Genomic DNA, 14,646 nt, shown 5'->3' on the forward strand with positions numbered 1-14,646 from the left:
TGATATACTTCACTTTTACTTAATCCATGTTGCCAAGTTTGCGGATGAAAGAGTACTCTGAATTAAGGTGTTTAAGAGCTTTTATTTTTTTCAACACGTAAGTTAATTGTATCCAAAATTATTGATGATCGCTGTGTATGGTGCCGTTGCTTTGGCAACTTTCTCACCGGCTTGCTTGGTAAGTTTCTGTAAAAAAAAAAATCAAACTTCAAAAATATTTCCATATATTAAAAAACCACCTTGGAAAAATGGATGTAAAATACGATCATTAATATGCTCATATTTCATGTCTTCGATATTGATTACCTTAAGTTTATTCCTCTTTTGAACTTCGAGGATGGCTCTGACACGCCTCTTGTTCTCCAACGTGCGAACTACAGCCTTGTACTTCCATCCGACTTCGTGAGACAATCTACCCACGTGACAGTACTAAAAATCGAAGATGTTATGTTAGTATCTGTATTGCCTCGATACTGCGAGAAGACAATTTTACATAAAATTTCGTAACTCAGTTTAAAATTCCATCATAAAAGTCAAGCAGACTAACGTCAGACGCAAATTACCATACCATCATTGTTCTATCAATAAATAAATAGGAATAAAATCCAAATGTAAGAGGCAGTTCAGGCGAATTTAAATATACACATAACACATCTTACCTTTCTGCCTGGTTTAAGACACATCACTCTCATAGCACCAGGTACAACAACACGCTTCCTGCGGTCGTACGGTGGTGGACAACCTTCGTAAACCTTCAGTCGCCTGAGAGCGTCCTTCCCCCTTTGTGTCTTATGTGGGATCATGCCTGTAAACGAGTCTCTTTAATATCTCCTCTTGCAATCGCTGCATCGTAAAATAGCATATGCAATCTTGGCATCATAAAAAGGGTTTTTTTTTCATTACATTGTCAAATAATGTAGGTAAGTATGTGTGTTAATCATGTGCAATATCCTTATTCTATGTAAACGCCAATATAATCTCAACTATACATACCACGAACCGTTTTCCAGAATATCTTGCTCGGCGCTCGGAAATGGAACGGACCACGAGCAGGATTTACATTACATCTCTTCCGCAGAAAAGACATAAACTTCAACTTGTTCCTGGAAATCGAAAAATGTATGTTAGTTTATATATTGCCTCAATATTACAAGATTGATAAAATTTCATAATTCAGTTTAAAGTTTCCATCATAAAAGTCGAGTAGACTAACTTCAGACGCAAATTACCAAACCATCATTATTCTCTACTAGCCAATATCAAGTATTAATTATGCCATCTTTCATGCAATACTTTTTATATGAAATAAAAATACAAGAGAGGAGCAGAAGTATCAACAGATGTTATTATCTATTTTTATCATACAGTAAATATTATATTAAATAAATTTTATAAGTTTTTTATTACTTTAATTATTATTGTTGATTTTGTTTTAATCGAGCACTTAAAATAAGACAACTAAACGATGAGGACTTCACACGAACCTGAAGAAGTTACCGCTAATGTTCAGTTGCTCGCTGCGTACGACGATAACCTTGTTGCCTTGCAAGATAGTCTTGGCAACGATAGCAGCCAGTCGCCCAAGTAAATGGCCGCGGCCATCTATTAATATTGGCTGAAATAGCAACAACCTCCATTAAAGGAATTGAAAACTATTGTACCATATAAACGCTTAACCCTTCTACAATGCTACATAGGAGCATTATATGGGTGCGCGAAATTCACAAGACTCGCGATATATGGAGTGCATTTTCGAAACGCGAAAATATCACATTAAGGAAATCAAAGCGCAAATGATTTGGAATTTGTGCCGTTCGATATACACGGCGCGTTCTGATTTCCGCATGAAAAATACGGCCCGCGGATGCTGCCATAGACACGTGTCTGACGTTCGATAGCGAAGCCGTGGCACTTTTTTCGGTAAAGGCAAATTTTCGAGAAGCATTAAAGAACTCGCGTGTTACTCCGCATGTTAAGTAATCACGATCGCGTGTATGCACCGCGCAAGAGTTACTTCAACTGACCGAAATAACGAATTTTTTGGTACGAACCTTCTCAGTGAAGCCCGTCATCGTGCTACCTTACCGGAAAGGAGTCACAGGAGCAAAGGAACATACGCGTTTCTTCCGGAAGGCAACTATGGCGCGCGCAGGGGGACCAACGTTAAAATATGATTCTGCTGCGAGTGCTGCCGCGCTGCGTGACATTCCATAAAAAGATTTTACCATAGGAGAAGATGAAATTCTGCTGCATTCAAAAAGTGACTTGCTTGTCAAAAAAGAATAATGTGATTAGTGCGTATATACTTACATACATGCTGAAATATCATCATTGTGCACAGATTTATTTTATACATTGCGAGAATAAGGTTTAAAAATTTTTAATCAATACTCGATCTCGAATATTCTTCATCTCCTTTTGATGTATATTAATTAATTCGTATAAAAATAATAATTTTAAGATCTCGAAAGATGTCTATTCCTTCTTCAAATAGCCAAATCTGTCGGAAACAAAATTTGTAAAATGTTTTATTTATTTACAAATTTTATTACAAATTTTATCAGCAGAATTAAATAACGGAATATGTTGGCAAATTGATTGCAGAAACTGAGTAAAATCTTCCGTTGATCTTAAATAATATATTTAACTTAAATGATTATTTTTTTCTACTTGGTTCCTACAATTATATTCTGATAATTCTAGCTGTCAGATTACATCTGCAAATTTTACTGACAAATATCACGAGTTTAATGTGTATAATATTTATATTCAACGGTATATATAATATAGTTGCCAATAATAATCTGCCCGCAACGTATTCTGATAGCCAAAATAGCTAAAATGTACGTTATCATTTTACTTACTATATGGATAAATCCTTGGAATATATTTTCTGATGACAAATTTTTTTAGAACTTATTTATTTCTTAAAATTTCTAAGAATTTTTAAATAATTTTTATAATTTTTAAAAAATTTTTTCTGATGTTATACAAATTAGAATACTTTTCAGAAATACTTTGAAAGTCTATATCTTTTCTAGAATTCTCTCTCTATATATATATATACACATTTTTTTACTGTACATAATTTTTTAATAATTCTTTATTATGTCGCGAACAATGAATATTTTGATAATATAATAAATGCGTTTCGTTTTTCTATCAACAATTATTGTATGTACATACATATTAAAATAATTATAAATTGCAAAATTAAAACTGTAATAGATAAATCATATATTTTAAATTGGATATAACCGATAAAATAATTATTGATTTCTATTGTGGGGAAATAGAACGGAATAAATACATGTTATATATGTGTAAGCAGTGCATTTTATTTGACAAGAAAATCAGAATTACAAAAGATTGTTTTTAGCTTTTAATCTTATAAATTTAGAATTTAGAAGACTGTTAACTTCAACAGAAATATACTGTTATGAATTTTTCTAAGTGACATAAATTCGATGCCTGCGAATTAACTAACTTTGATATTTGTACTTTTTCTTACACATTTATAATAAAAAGTCAAATTAGGCACTTAGAAAAATATTAGATATGTTGATCGTGTAATATATTGCAAAAAGGTATACAAAGTTGAATATCACATCAAAATTAAAATATCAATCTTTTCATCAGCCAAAGGAATATTGCAAATCACATATACATAAGGCAAAATAAATGTATACTACTTGATATTTCACGTTTATCTTGCAAATTAATTTAGATTACTTGTTATTTATATTTTATTCGTGTAGATTTGAAGTTGAAGTATATAACCGCAATAATAATTTACTTGTTATACTGCAGACACAATCTTATTTTTCATATATTTTCAAGAACAGCATTGCATAGTGTTCTTCTTATTTTTTGAAGACTAATCAATAGAAGACTGTATTAATGAAAGAATGGAAATAGTATATCTCCCTTCGGCAAATAAAGAAAATAAAGAAAAGTATCGAGCCTAAGTGTTTCTTCTAGTAAGGATTATTATATAAGAAATAATTGTCAATAAAAAATTGTCTTTCAATTTAATTAAATATTACTTGTTTATGATATTATTTATTACAGAAAATAATTTCCATTTTTTAGAAAATTTTTCTACCAAAGTTCTTTTTCTATCAAAATTTTTTTATGAAGTTAATACTTTTATTTGATCAATTGAGGAATACGCGATCGTGTATTGCAACTATTAATCAATTGATAAGAAAAGAAAAAAAATTGTGAGAGAACGAAAAAGCCCTTTGTTAAGAAGATTATATATGTCATTTACACCGAGAAACTTCCTTATAGCTTTTCGATTTTCAATGAATTAGAAATCTTCACTCTAGTTTTTGTGTAAGTATGTATCACTAATTTATGTCCCGGATTAAGTTATAAATCATCTGACTGAAATGAAAACATATTTTTGTCAATTTTAGGACAGTTACTAGAAAATTTTTTTAAATCCTTTTAAAAGAAACACAGTCTTGCTAACCATTATACCAGTCATCTGTTGACTTTATATCTGAACAATATTATAACGTAAATAATTAATTCGTTTCGAATTTGCAACATTTTTTTTATTTTTAGCAATCCTTTAACTTTTTTGGGGTTTTTAATATTTTGCACAAAAGATAATACTAAAAGTTTATATTTTCCATAATTCTACGCTAATTTGTTTTTTTTTAGAAATAGCAACTACAAAAATAAGTATACTATTTCCTTCTTTTTTTATTTTTATATTTATATTATAATACCGTAGGATGTTATTTTAATATCAGATGCTCATTTTTATGGCAACCAATTTATAGTTTCAAACATTTTTAATTGAGATTATATGTTAATAATTTTTTTTGCTACATTTCTTAATGTGAAAAACGAATTTTTATTATTCTTTTCTTTCTTTTAATTTCTCTTTTTCTTGTTTTTTTTAAATATTTGCATAATACCATAAAATAATGTAAATGATAAATGATGTTAACGATCATATAACTGCGATAGTCACATTTAAGACATTTTATATTTTATATCTATAGTAAATTGATAGTAAATGAAAAATTTGTGAGATAATAAATAATATACATTGGAAAAATGTTAAATAATTTTGATACAACCAGCATTACTTAATATATAATAATTTTGAATAATAATAATTACTATGCTGTGACCGTGTAACTATAATTAATTATTTAATAGTGAAACATTACCTAATTAAAGATAATAGTTACTCTGTTGTAGTCTTGTAACTATTTAATTATCAATAAAGAACTAGAATGCAAAAAAAATATTTCATTTTAATATTTATGATCGAATGCATTGATATCAATCCTCTCCAAAGTTTAATATATCGCGATAGAGTACATACAAAAGTTTCTGATTTATATTAAAACTACAATCAGTTAAACTTGTTTAGATCTCTCTCTAAATTTTTAATGTTTTTTTTTTTGCATTGGAGAGGAATGATATTAGTGCATTCCATCATTTATATCTAAATGAAATATTTTTTTGCATTCTATCTCTTATAGATAATTAAATAGCTACAAAATTACATCAGAGTAACTATTATCTTTAATTAGGTAATCTTTCACAATTAGATAATTAATTAGTTACACAATTACAGCATAGTAATTATTATTATTCAAAATTATTATATATTAAGTAATGCTGGTTGTAAATTATTTAATGTCATTTTTCCAATGTATATTACTTATTATGTCACAAATATTTCATTCACTATCAATTTACTATTAATATAATATATAAAATGCCTTAAATGCGACTATCGTAGTTATCGCTAATATCATTTATCGTCATTTTATTTTATTTAAAAATTATTAACATATAATCTCAATTAAAAATTATATAATCTCAATTTAAAACTATAAATTACTTGCCATAAAAATGAGCATCCGATATTAAAACATTCTGCAGAATTGCTTATTATGTTTATATATGCAGCTTACAGTTTTTCATACAATATGCTTCACAACTATCTCATCAAAGATTTAGAGAAATCTCAGCACGCCTAACTGATTGTAGCTTTAATATAATTCACTCGATTGCACACATCGCAATTTTAATGTTCGGATAAGAATGATATATCCGTATGTCCGATCTTGTATATCAGAACAAAATATTTTTTTGCATGTTAGTAAATGCAGATAGCAACATTTCCTCCAAGATGTTACAAGTACAGTTAATAATAATTACATACAACGTATTATTAACTATATATGTAACATCCTGATTGCGTATTTGTGATTTCAAAATCCTTCAAAAAAGGAAAAATAGGATCTTAAACAAAGGATATCTTTATACCTTGCAAATATTATTAGTTATTTAAAAATAAGGCTTAATATCACAAGGTACTAAACAGGATCGCACAAGACGATCTTATCTCTCTCATTCTTCGTCATTATCATCTAACATTAGCACCCAATCGGTACCGATCATCATTAGACGCATCTCGCCAAACACATCATTTAAATTATACCTTCGCTTGAGTCTTGAATACGTAAGATTTAATATGAATATGATTTTAGAGAACATGTCCGGATCAAAAACTGATCTAGCTGTATTAGTCAAGTCAAATGGCTCTATAATATTGCAATAAATGTAGATAAGTGTAATAAAAAGTATAATATTTTCGAGTCACTTTTATATAAAGAATGTTCATTTACCTTCAATACACAGATATTTCCATTGATAAGGATCATTTTTAGATGACTGTGCCATACGACAATCCTCTTTCGGTATTTTGCTTGCTGAACGTACAGATATCGCGTACTGGTCAAAGCTAATTTAATGATACAAATTAAATATCACCTGTCGAAATATCGTCCAAATATACCATTTGTATTCGAAGTTACTTACTCAAATTCCACATAATATTTGAAAAATTCAAATAGTAATTCCCCAAGGGACTGATGGTTCTCAGGTAAACGATTGGATGATGAAATGTTCAAATCCTCATGAATATCGATATTATAAATATTCGCGTCCGACTTAAATTTGTTTGCAAACATTGAATGCAAGCATGGCAGAACAGGAGGATTGGTACCACCTATAAAAGCAACACTCGTATTCTAACATGTCGAAATGGATTGGAGTATAGAAGGGAGACATCAATCAAAAGTTGTAGCATACGTACATTGTAAAAAATGTATAACCATAAGGACCAGAGAGTAACTAGACAGTGTCCTACATTTTGGATTATTGATATGATGCCATTGAGCCCAAAGTTTGACAACAAGCGCCAAAGGTTTTACTCTCCAATCAACTGTAGCAAATATTTGAAAAATACTTGTATAGTTATTAAAATATTTTTTTCTATACACACATATATGTATGTATATATATTTCTTTTAACACGGACACAAAAATTAATTTATTAAACTCACGTTTGGAATAACAATATAGTAGATGAGTGTTCTTGATGGAAACAGAATTGTTACAATTCAAATCAACTTTAAATTTTTGTGCTGCATCAAGGAATGTTATAATGGGCACTTTTGCATGTATAATATCGAGTTGTTCAACAAAATCTAAATATAAAAGAATTATTTATCATTAAAATACTGCATGTATAAATACATTACATTTTTTAAAACACGTTATGCAATATTTATTACGAATTTTACGTACCACTTTGTTTAAGATGTTTTAGCACTTCCACTAAATGTTCTATAGCTATACATCTCACGTCCAGTTCTGTGTGTTTCACTAAAAGACACGCATCGACGTCGCTATCATTTGAACCAAACCCATTCATTGTTGACCCAACCAAAAACACTCCATAATTTGGATATATAGTCTAAAAGAATTATTTTTTAATACATATAAATAAATATGATATTGGAATGTTATTTCGAGTTCTGTTTTCAAAGATATCTTAACAATATTTTATTTTGCTATTTTATAAGTCTTAATATTTGTTTTTATTTCTTTCTTTTATAGTTTACCTTAATATATGTATTAAGATGCTTCCAAAGCATCATTTTCTTTTTATATGTAGTTTCGGTTTGTTGATGTGCAATAAATTTACGCCAAACTTGTTCGGACAGATCATCCCATGATGATCCAGTGAGAAGATTTTTCGGTACAGATGTTACTTGTACTGAATGAGATCTAGCAAGAAATCTATCAGGCGCTGCAATACATCCAGGAAACCTATCGTAATTCGGTGCTTCAGAATATTTACGATTTCGCACATATCTTTGTGAAGGTGTATTTTCATTTTTGCCTAGAATGAATTTTAATTAATTTAAATTATTTTTTAATGTATGCATTTTATATATTAAATAATAAAATATCTAGTATATTAACATGTTATTTATATAAATATATTATTATTAATGTTATTTTAACATATTAATATATTAATATTAATGTTATTGTATTAATGTTTTTAGACAGAAAAAGAGAATTACCTGATAAATATCTTCTTCTATTCTGATAATTTTGTACGTGCGATCTCGAAGTAGAATTGGAAGTATCATAATTATCCTTGGGTCGTTGGGTTGGATAAAACTGATGTGCAGATGCACTTGAAATTAAGCCATTTGCTGTGTTATATGCTCTATTATCTGGCTGTTTATGATGCTTTTTGCTAAAAATTTAATTTAGTTATATATGTATACGTATATGTATTTTGTTTATTTGATGTTTCTTTTGAAATTAGAAAGATTTTTCGCTTTCTTCTTATATCTTTTTCTCATCTCGTTATTAGTTTGCCTTATTATTTTATTTGACAAATCTTTTTCGCTCTCCCTTATTTTCTCTTTTATATAATATATACTTAATATATACTTTATTAAAAATAAAAAAAAATAAAAAACAATATATCTAGAAATATCAGACAATAATAGATAATTCTAAAAGTGTATAATTACTTTAACCACTGTCCTCTTACTGAACTCGTAGAATCTCGTTCATCTGAAGATTCTATTAAACTATTGTCAATATAATGTTTGTTTGGTGTTGGTGAACGAGAACTAAACCCACTATCACTATTATAAGCCTCGTATTTTGAGAAATTTCTGTATGAACTCCGTCTGCTATTTCTGTTATTCCAGCTTGGTTTCTTTGTCGAATTAGTATTTGTAGTATTTGTTGGCTTGTAATTATAGTTTGTGAATGGTATAATTGAGTTGCTGGATGTATTTATGCGTCTTTCCCAATTTACAGAAGATGAATTATTGTTTGATTGCATGTAATCTACTCGTCGTATTGATGGAACATCGACTCCTATTAATTGTAATAAATCCAATGGAGATCCTGTCTGCAAGAACATTTTTTACATGTTCCAACAAAGAATAAAAAGATATACAATATAAGTATAATAAGATGCATTTATATAAAATACAAATTAAAAAATTTCGTTATATATAAGAAAAGTTCGAATATATTGTTTAACATATACCTGTATCGTACGATGTCTGTTGTGTCCAGAAATATTCGAACCATATTGTGGGAAATCAGACTGATGTAATGCGTTTACACCATTAATATGCAGGGTATGACTTTGTGCTGGTGGACATTGTCCATTTGTTTGGTGTGTTCCCATTATTTGTACCATCATTTGTGATGGACGAAATGAATGATACATAGTCAAAATAGGTATACAAGATATTAGATCTCTCTTTTAGATTGTTTATTTGATTCTTAATGTAGTAATATGCACTTAATGGCACTCATAAATATTTGTAGCAATATATTTATTAAGGCACGTAATATTATTATTGTTAAATGTATCTTGCAATAATTGATATTTCATCAAATAAATGTACACATATTTACATGTACACTTAGAAAAGCTTCAAGCTTCTTATTTTTCTTTATTTCTTTTTCTTTTATATATATCTTTTTTATAATGCAGTTTTGCAAGATATTATGTTGTATCTTTTAAGATTCTACTATGTAAATCTAAAATTTCACAACAGATATGTATATAATAATTCAGCTGTAATGTAAGGAGATGAGACTATATCATAACGAAATTAGGAATTCAGAAATAATGTAACACTACAATTTACTCTGTCTATCTCTTGTCATAGAATTAATAAATATGTATGCATGTGAAATGTACAGAGTTGTAAAAAAAAATTGTAATGTGAATGAATAACTGCATTTAATGAATAATTTTATGTACATGTGACACAGCACTGTGTTAAGGAAAAATTCATATGAACCAAACGAAACAGCCTGTGTATATTTCTAATCAACTATTAATTACTTATATTAATTTTACATATACAACTTTGCCTGTGCAAAATATATGCTTCTAAAGCTTAGTCTCCAAACATTTTCATCATTTTCGTCATTTGAGATTTAATGTGCCTTTATTTTATTTTATTTATCTCTCTTTTTCTTTCTCCCTCTTTCTCTCTCTCTCTCTCTCTCTTTCAGAGTTTTAGATCGTGTACATGATACAATTTACAATTGTTCTATTACAATCTCCTGAAAGAAAAATAATATTGCAAATCATTTTTGTAATATACTATTGTATATATATTGTATAAAGCTGGTTCTACATTAGTCGCATCACAGCGTCCCAAACGTTGCGATTCAATCGACTGCATCAAGCTAGCTCGATACTGATTGGATCACAACTGGATCGCAACGTTTGCGACGCTACAATGTGACTAATGTAGAATCAGCTTAAGAGAATTTATTAATTTTTAAATTATTCAAAATTATTTAAAAAAAGATAAATTATAACAAAGAATTACGCATTATGTTAGAACTACGCAATATGTTGGAACAAAATACTAAAATTAATTTTTAATTTGTTAGTACATATAATACCCACTATTTCACATTTATAATAAATTTATTAAAATAGGATACTAGTAATTTGTTACAGAATATTAGAAACAATTAAATCACATATGTAGGAATAGAACTATATTATGTTTTAGGGATGCTAAGGACAAAACCAGAGGACATATATTATCAATAAACGTTAAAGTTAGTAAGCAAAATTTATTCTAGTCATATACATATTTTTTAAATTTTCTAAGGAACATTACAACTAATATTATAGCTATATACAGCTTCTGTATATATCTTGAGTTTGCAAAAATTGAAGACTGTTGAATTAATTAATGATAATAAAAATTTAAATTAATTTTGAATAAATATACAATCTACTAAGGTTTCCTTTTCAGAATGTACATATAAATAAATGTAATAGTTAACAACCACCATTTATTCTAATCCTAATATGCATACAAATTTTCTAAATAATATTACAAATACAACTACAAATATACATAGCTTCTGAAATTTGCAAAACTTAAAAACTGCAACATTATATAATAAATATTAAAAATAACAACAATAATTTCAATCAATATGTATGTATACAATATACAAATAAAGGAAAGTGCAATGTAGCCTCGGCCTTATATTGCGCTTTTCTTTATTAAAAATATTTAAATATGTAACTTTTGATAAATGTTCGTTATAAATATTTTTTTTCTCGGTTTCTTAAAACTTACGTATTTTATGTACCTTTCTAAATATAAAAACCGAAGCTGCTTAAAAGAGAAAAAAAATTTATTCTCTTTTACAGTACAGTATTCTTTATAAATATATTTTAATTTATATAAGATTTTTTTATTTGTGCGCGCACACGTGTTTATAGGAGTCTTTCTTTTTTTATAAATCGCCCAATTTTTACATAGACTAACATTTTATGTTGCATGCGTAAAATTCAACTTATTTGTAGAAAAGTTGATTTTAGGAATCATTTGAAAAGGCTATATAAGAAACACAAAAATGCATGTAAATACATAAATATGTATAAATACATATTTGTGAGTTTTATAATTAACTAATAAATTCTTCGTGAATTTAAGCTTTTTGAGAAAATCTTATCTTTCCATAAAATGCCAATCTACAAAAACTTGATGCTTTATGAAAGGATTAACAAAGAATTAACAAACACATATGTTTATTTCTATTTTTAAAATAATCTGCTTCTCATGTCAAATAACTGCCTTTCATTAAAATGCCAAGGAAAATAGTTTAACAATTTTTTTGTTGCATTAAGATACACTTGTAAAAAAACCCACAAAAAATTTACAAGTAAAAGGAACCACTAATTGTAAGACGAGAGAGACAATTTTCTCAAGCGAATTCGGTTTCTGCGCGTCAAAATATGTGAAACGTGCGAGTTTTATAATAAGAGACCGGAGAGGGGATAATTTTCCCACAGCGAACATTTTACCTCACTAGCTTTTTCGCGTAGATTTTCAGTCTGTAATCATATAGTTGTCTGCTTTCTACGGAAATCTGTTTACAGAGAAACTGCGCGCCGATCGAAATGTCGAAAACGATGGTTACACGGACGCACGTACACAATCACACGAATACCCTCGTCTGCCCTCGTCGAGAACACGCACATTCCACAGCGTTACGTTGGAAGATACTTGCTCAAGTAGACACGTGTACACGGTACGTGCTGCCGCGCTGTGTACAGAAGCACACGGATGACACGGAATATTTTGCCCGATTTCGATGATGTAGCGTGGGAAGGGGGGTTGCGAGGGGCGGCTCGAGAAGACAGAAACCGGAGCGCGGAAGGCGGAAGAGACGTCGCGTGGAAGCACTGCTATTATGGAACAAGGAAGGGAATACCGATACCTGGCCGTAATCGCCATGTTGCCCTATAATTTGCCCTCAGACGGACTCAGGGAAACTTGCGGAAAAACTACCTTCCAATTCCGGGCCGTGTCTGCGATTGTGCAGCGCGTTCGAAACGCGCGATCGGAGGATTCGACGCAATCAGAGGATAGTTTATCGTGATTGCTGTCGCTCGATCTCTCAACTTAGCGGCTGGATCCTCTCGGAGAGCGTCCGTCCCGTCGACGATGAGTGCCTCCGCCGATTCGCACCCCACGCGTCCGTGCCCGTGACTACCAATACCAACACAAATCGTCGCACGCAACAAATTCTCGTTAGACGTTTCAAATTTTCAAATCTCCGAAGTAATGGACGGATCCCCCTCGTTTCACGTGCTTGACAACTCGACCACGAGGCGGCACTGACGGCAGTGTGACGTACCGGGACTATCGAGCACGAAGAACGAATATAATAGTATGCACAGTGAAGAGGAAGAAATGTAACTCGGTTCACGATTATCACGTTGTTGGGGGATGCTCGCACATGCTCAAGTGAGGAAGGAATATCGTGAATTCCTCATGGAAAAAGAAAGGAAATGATAAATAATAGTCAGACATCTCTTTTATGATATAAATAATTTAAAATTTCAAAATCGATCATTATCGGCCCCCTGATTAATAATAAATAATTAATAATAAATATTTATTAAATTTTTATTAATAATATTAATTATTAATAAGTATATAAATAAATGTTTATTACATTTATGTATTATTTACATGCGATTATAATAAACGCATGAATATAAGTGCGTTACAATTTTTAAAAAATTTTTTTCTTCGGTTCTATAATTATGCCACACAATTTTTCTGTCAACATTAGTAGCCTCGATAGCAACATTTCGCTACAAAAAGTATATGTACACTCTGAATTAATTTATGTTATATAACTCACGACAGCTGCTGTGAAGAGCCTTTGTATAGAAATATTGATGACTGGTCGGTTTCTTATCTTATCTCTCTTTTTATTTAATTATATCTTCCCTCTAAAACTGTTCTTATGTTCATTAATTGAATTGTGTTTATTATTGTCTATTTTACTTTTTCTTTGACTCGTAGATCCTCTTCCGTAAATTAAAATCAAGTTTTTACTTAGAAAAATACATCGAGATGCCGACATTGTTTTATATACAATTAAAAACCAATTAGATTTTTAAACTCATAGATTTAATTTTTAACGAAAATTTTAAGTCAACTTTTTAGAATATCCAAATTTTGAGCGATTAAAAATAAATAATTTCTAGGAACTAAATCTTAAAACTATTGAATAATAAATCGATATTTATTGGTTCTTTTTATACACAAGTGAATTATTTCTTCAAAATTCTTTTTTGCAAAGGCTCTAGTGTTAAAATATGAACAATTAATTATTCATTGATGCATACTCATATACGTTACATATTAAATGACAAACATATTGTATTAAAAACTGAAGAAAGTGATGCCTCTGTATATATCGCAGTGATATATTAAAATGATCTTAAAATTTAATTTAATATAAATTTAATTCTAAATTTTAATTGAAATTAAATAATCAAATAAGATTTAATTTAAAAAATATACAAAATATAGTATAATTAAAAACAAGAATTATGTAATATGCCTTTCTTAAATCTCTCATTTAACATGATTTATAATGCTTACATGTGCAAACTATTTCATGAAACTCAATAACTTGTCCATTCTATTTTTTACTCTCCATTTTTGGCAGATTTTGAAGCTATTATTAACTATAAATTATATATGTATATCTCAAAAGAAGAGAATTATTTGCATTTTCATTATAAAATACACAAAAAATTTTATTTTAATAATCTATGATTTATATAAGTATCAATGTAAGTATGACGTGTATGAATATCATTGCTGTATAAACGTTAAAATTACAATCTAATATATTAAAACTTTCGATTAATTCTATTATTAAAAAAATATATTTGAAATATTCATACATATTTATTATACGTATTTATTATGT

General features: G+C 29.1%; 2 protein-coding genes across 5 annotated transcripts; both read right to left on the reverse strand.

The window, feature by feature from the left end:
- Positions 1–62: 62 nt before the first annotated feature.
- Positions 63–2,143, reverse strand: LOC105459195 (60S ribosomal protein L13a). Its single transcript, XM_011705013.1, has 6 exons — positions 2,052–2,143; positions 1,485–1,615; positions 994–1,103; positions 660–805; positions 307–429; positions 63–186 (listed from the first exon to the last, which is right to left on the reverse strand). Exons 1-6 carry the CDS (start codon positions 2,070–2,072, stop codon positions 103–105), a joined length of 615 nt encoding a protein of 204 aa, XP_011703315.1. The 5' UTR covers positions 2,073–2,143; the 3' UTR covers positions 63–102.
- A 3,987-nt stretch (positions 2,144–6,130) lies between these two features.
- On the reverse strand, positions 6,131–13,048 carry LOC105459196 (poly(A) RNA polymerase gld-2 homolog A-like). Of its 4 annotated transcripts, none has more exons than XM_011705016.1 (11): positions 12,631–13,048; positions 9,404–10,440; positions 8,874–9,262; positions 8,412–8,590; positions 7,944–8,224; positions 7,627–7,795; positions 7,383–7,526; positions 7,133–7,261; positions 6,856–7,045; positions 6,663–6,778; positions 6,131–6,578 (listed from the first exon to the last, which is right to left on the reverse strand). In XM_011705016.1, the coding sequence occupies exons 2-11, from the start codon at positions 9,587–9,589 to the stop codon at positions 6,385–6,387; spliced, it is 1,977 nt and encodes a 658-aa protein (XP_011703318.1). In that variant the 5' UTR covers positions 9,590–10,440; positions 12,631–13,048; the 3' UTR covers positions 6,131–6,384. The 4 variants fall into 4 exon arrangements, with proteins under 4 accessions (XP_011703318.1, XP_011703316.1, XP_011703317.1 ...); XM_011705014.1 differs by having other exon boundaries at positions 12,702–13,047; XM_011705015.1 differs by lacking the exon at positions 12,631–13,048 and adding an exon at positions 12,215–12,621.
- Between the last annotated feature and the right edge of the window lie 1,598 nt (positions 13,049–14,646).

This window comes from Wasmannia auropunctata, unplaced genomic scaffold (assembly GCF_000956235.1).
Source record: "Wasmannia auropunctata unplaced genomic scaffold, wasmannia.A_1.0 LD334204.1, whole genome shotgun sequence".
Classification (NCBI taxonomy): Eukaryota; Metazoa; Arthropoda; class Insecta; order Hymenoptera; family Formicidae; genus Wasmannia; species Wasmannia auropunctata.

Bases quoted from the DNA above. Each gene is read 5' to 3' on its own strand.
- LOC105459196 (XM_011705016.1), bottom strand. From the start codon at position 9,589: ATGTATCATTCATTTCGTCCATCACAAATGATGGTACAAATAATGGGA. The intron at 7,796-7,943 runs GTAAACTATAAA...TAATTCTTTTAG, and splicing joins ATCTTAATACATATATTAAG to ACTATATATCCAAATTATGG. The intron at 7,262-7,382 runs GTGAGTTTAATA...TATTTGCTACAG, and splicing joins ACTATATTGTTATTCCAAAC to TTGATTGGAGAGTAAAACCT.
- LOC105459195 (XM_011705013.1), bottom strand. From the start codon at position 2,072: ATGACGGGCTTCACTGAGAAG. The intron at 806-993 runs GTATGTATAGTT...ACTCGTTTACAG, and splicing joins ATTCTGGAAAACGGTTCGTG to GCATGATCCCACATAAGACA. The intron at 187-306 runs GTAATCAATATC...TTTTTTTTACAG, and splicing joins AAAAGAGGAATAAACTTAAG to AAACTTACCAAGCAAGCCGG.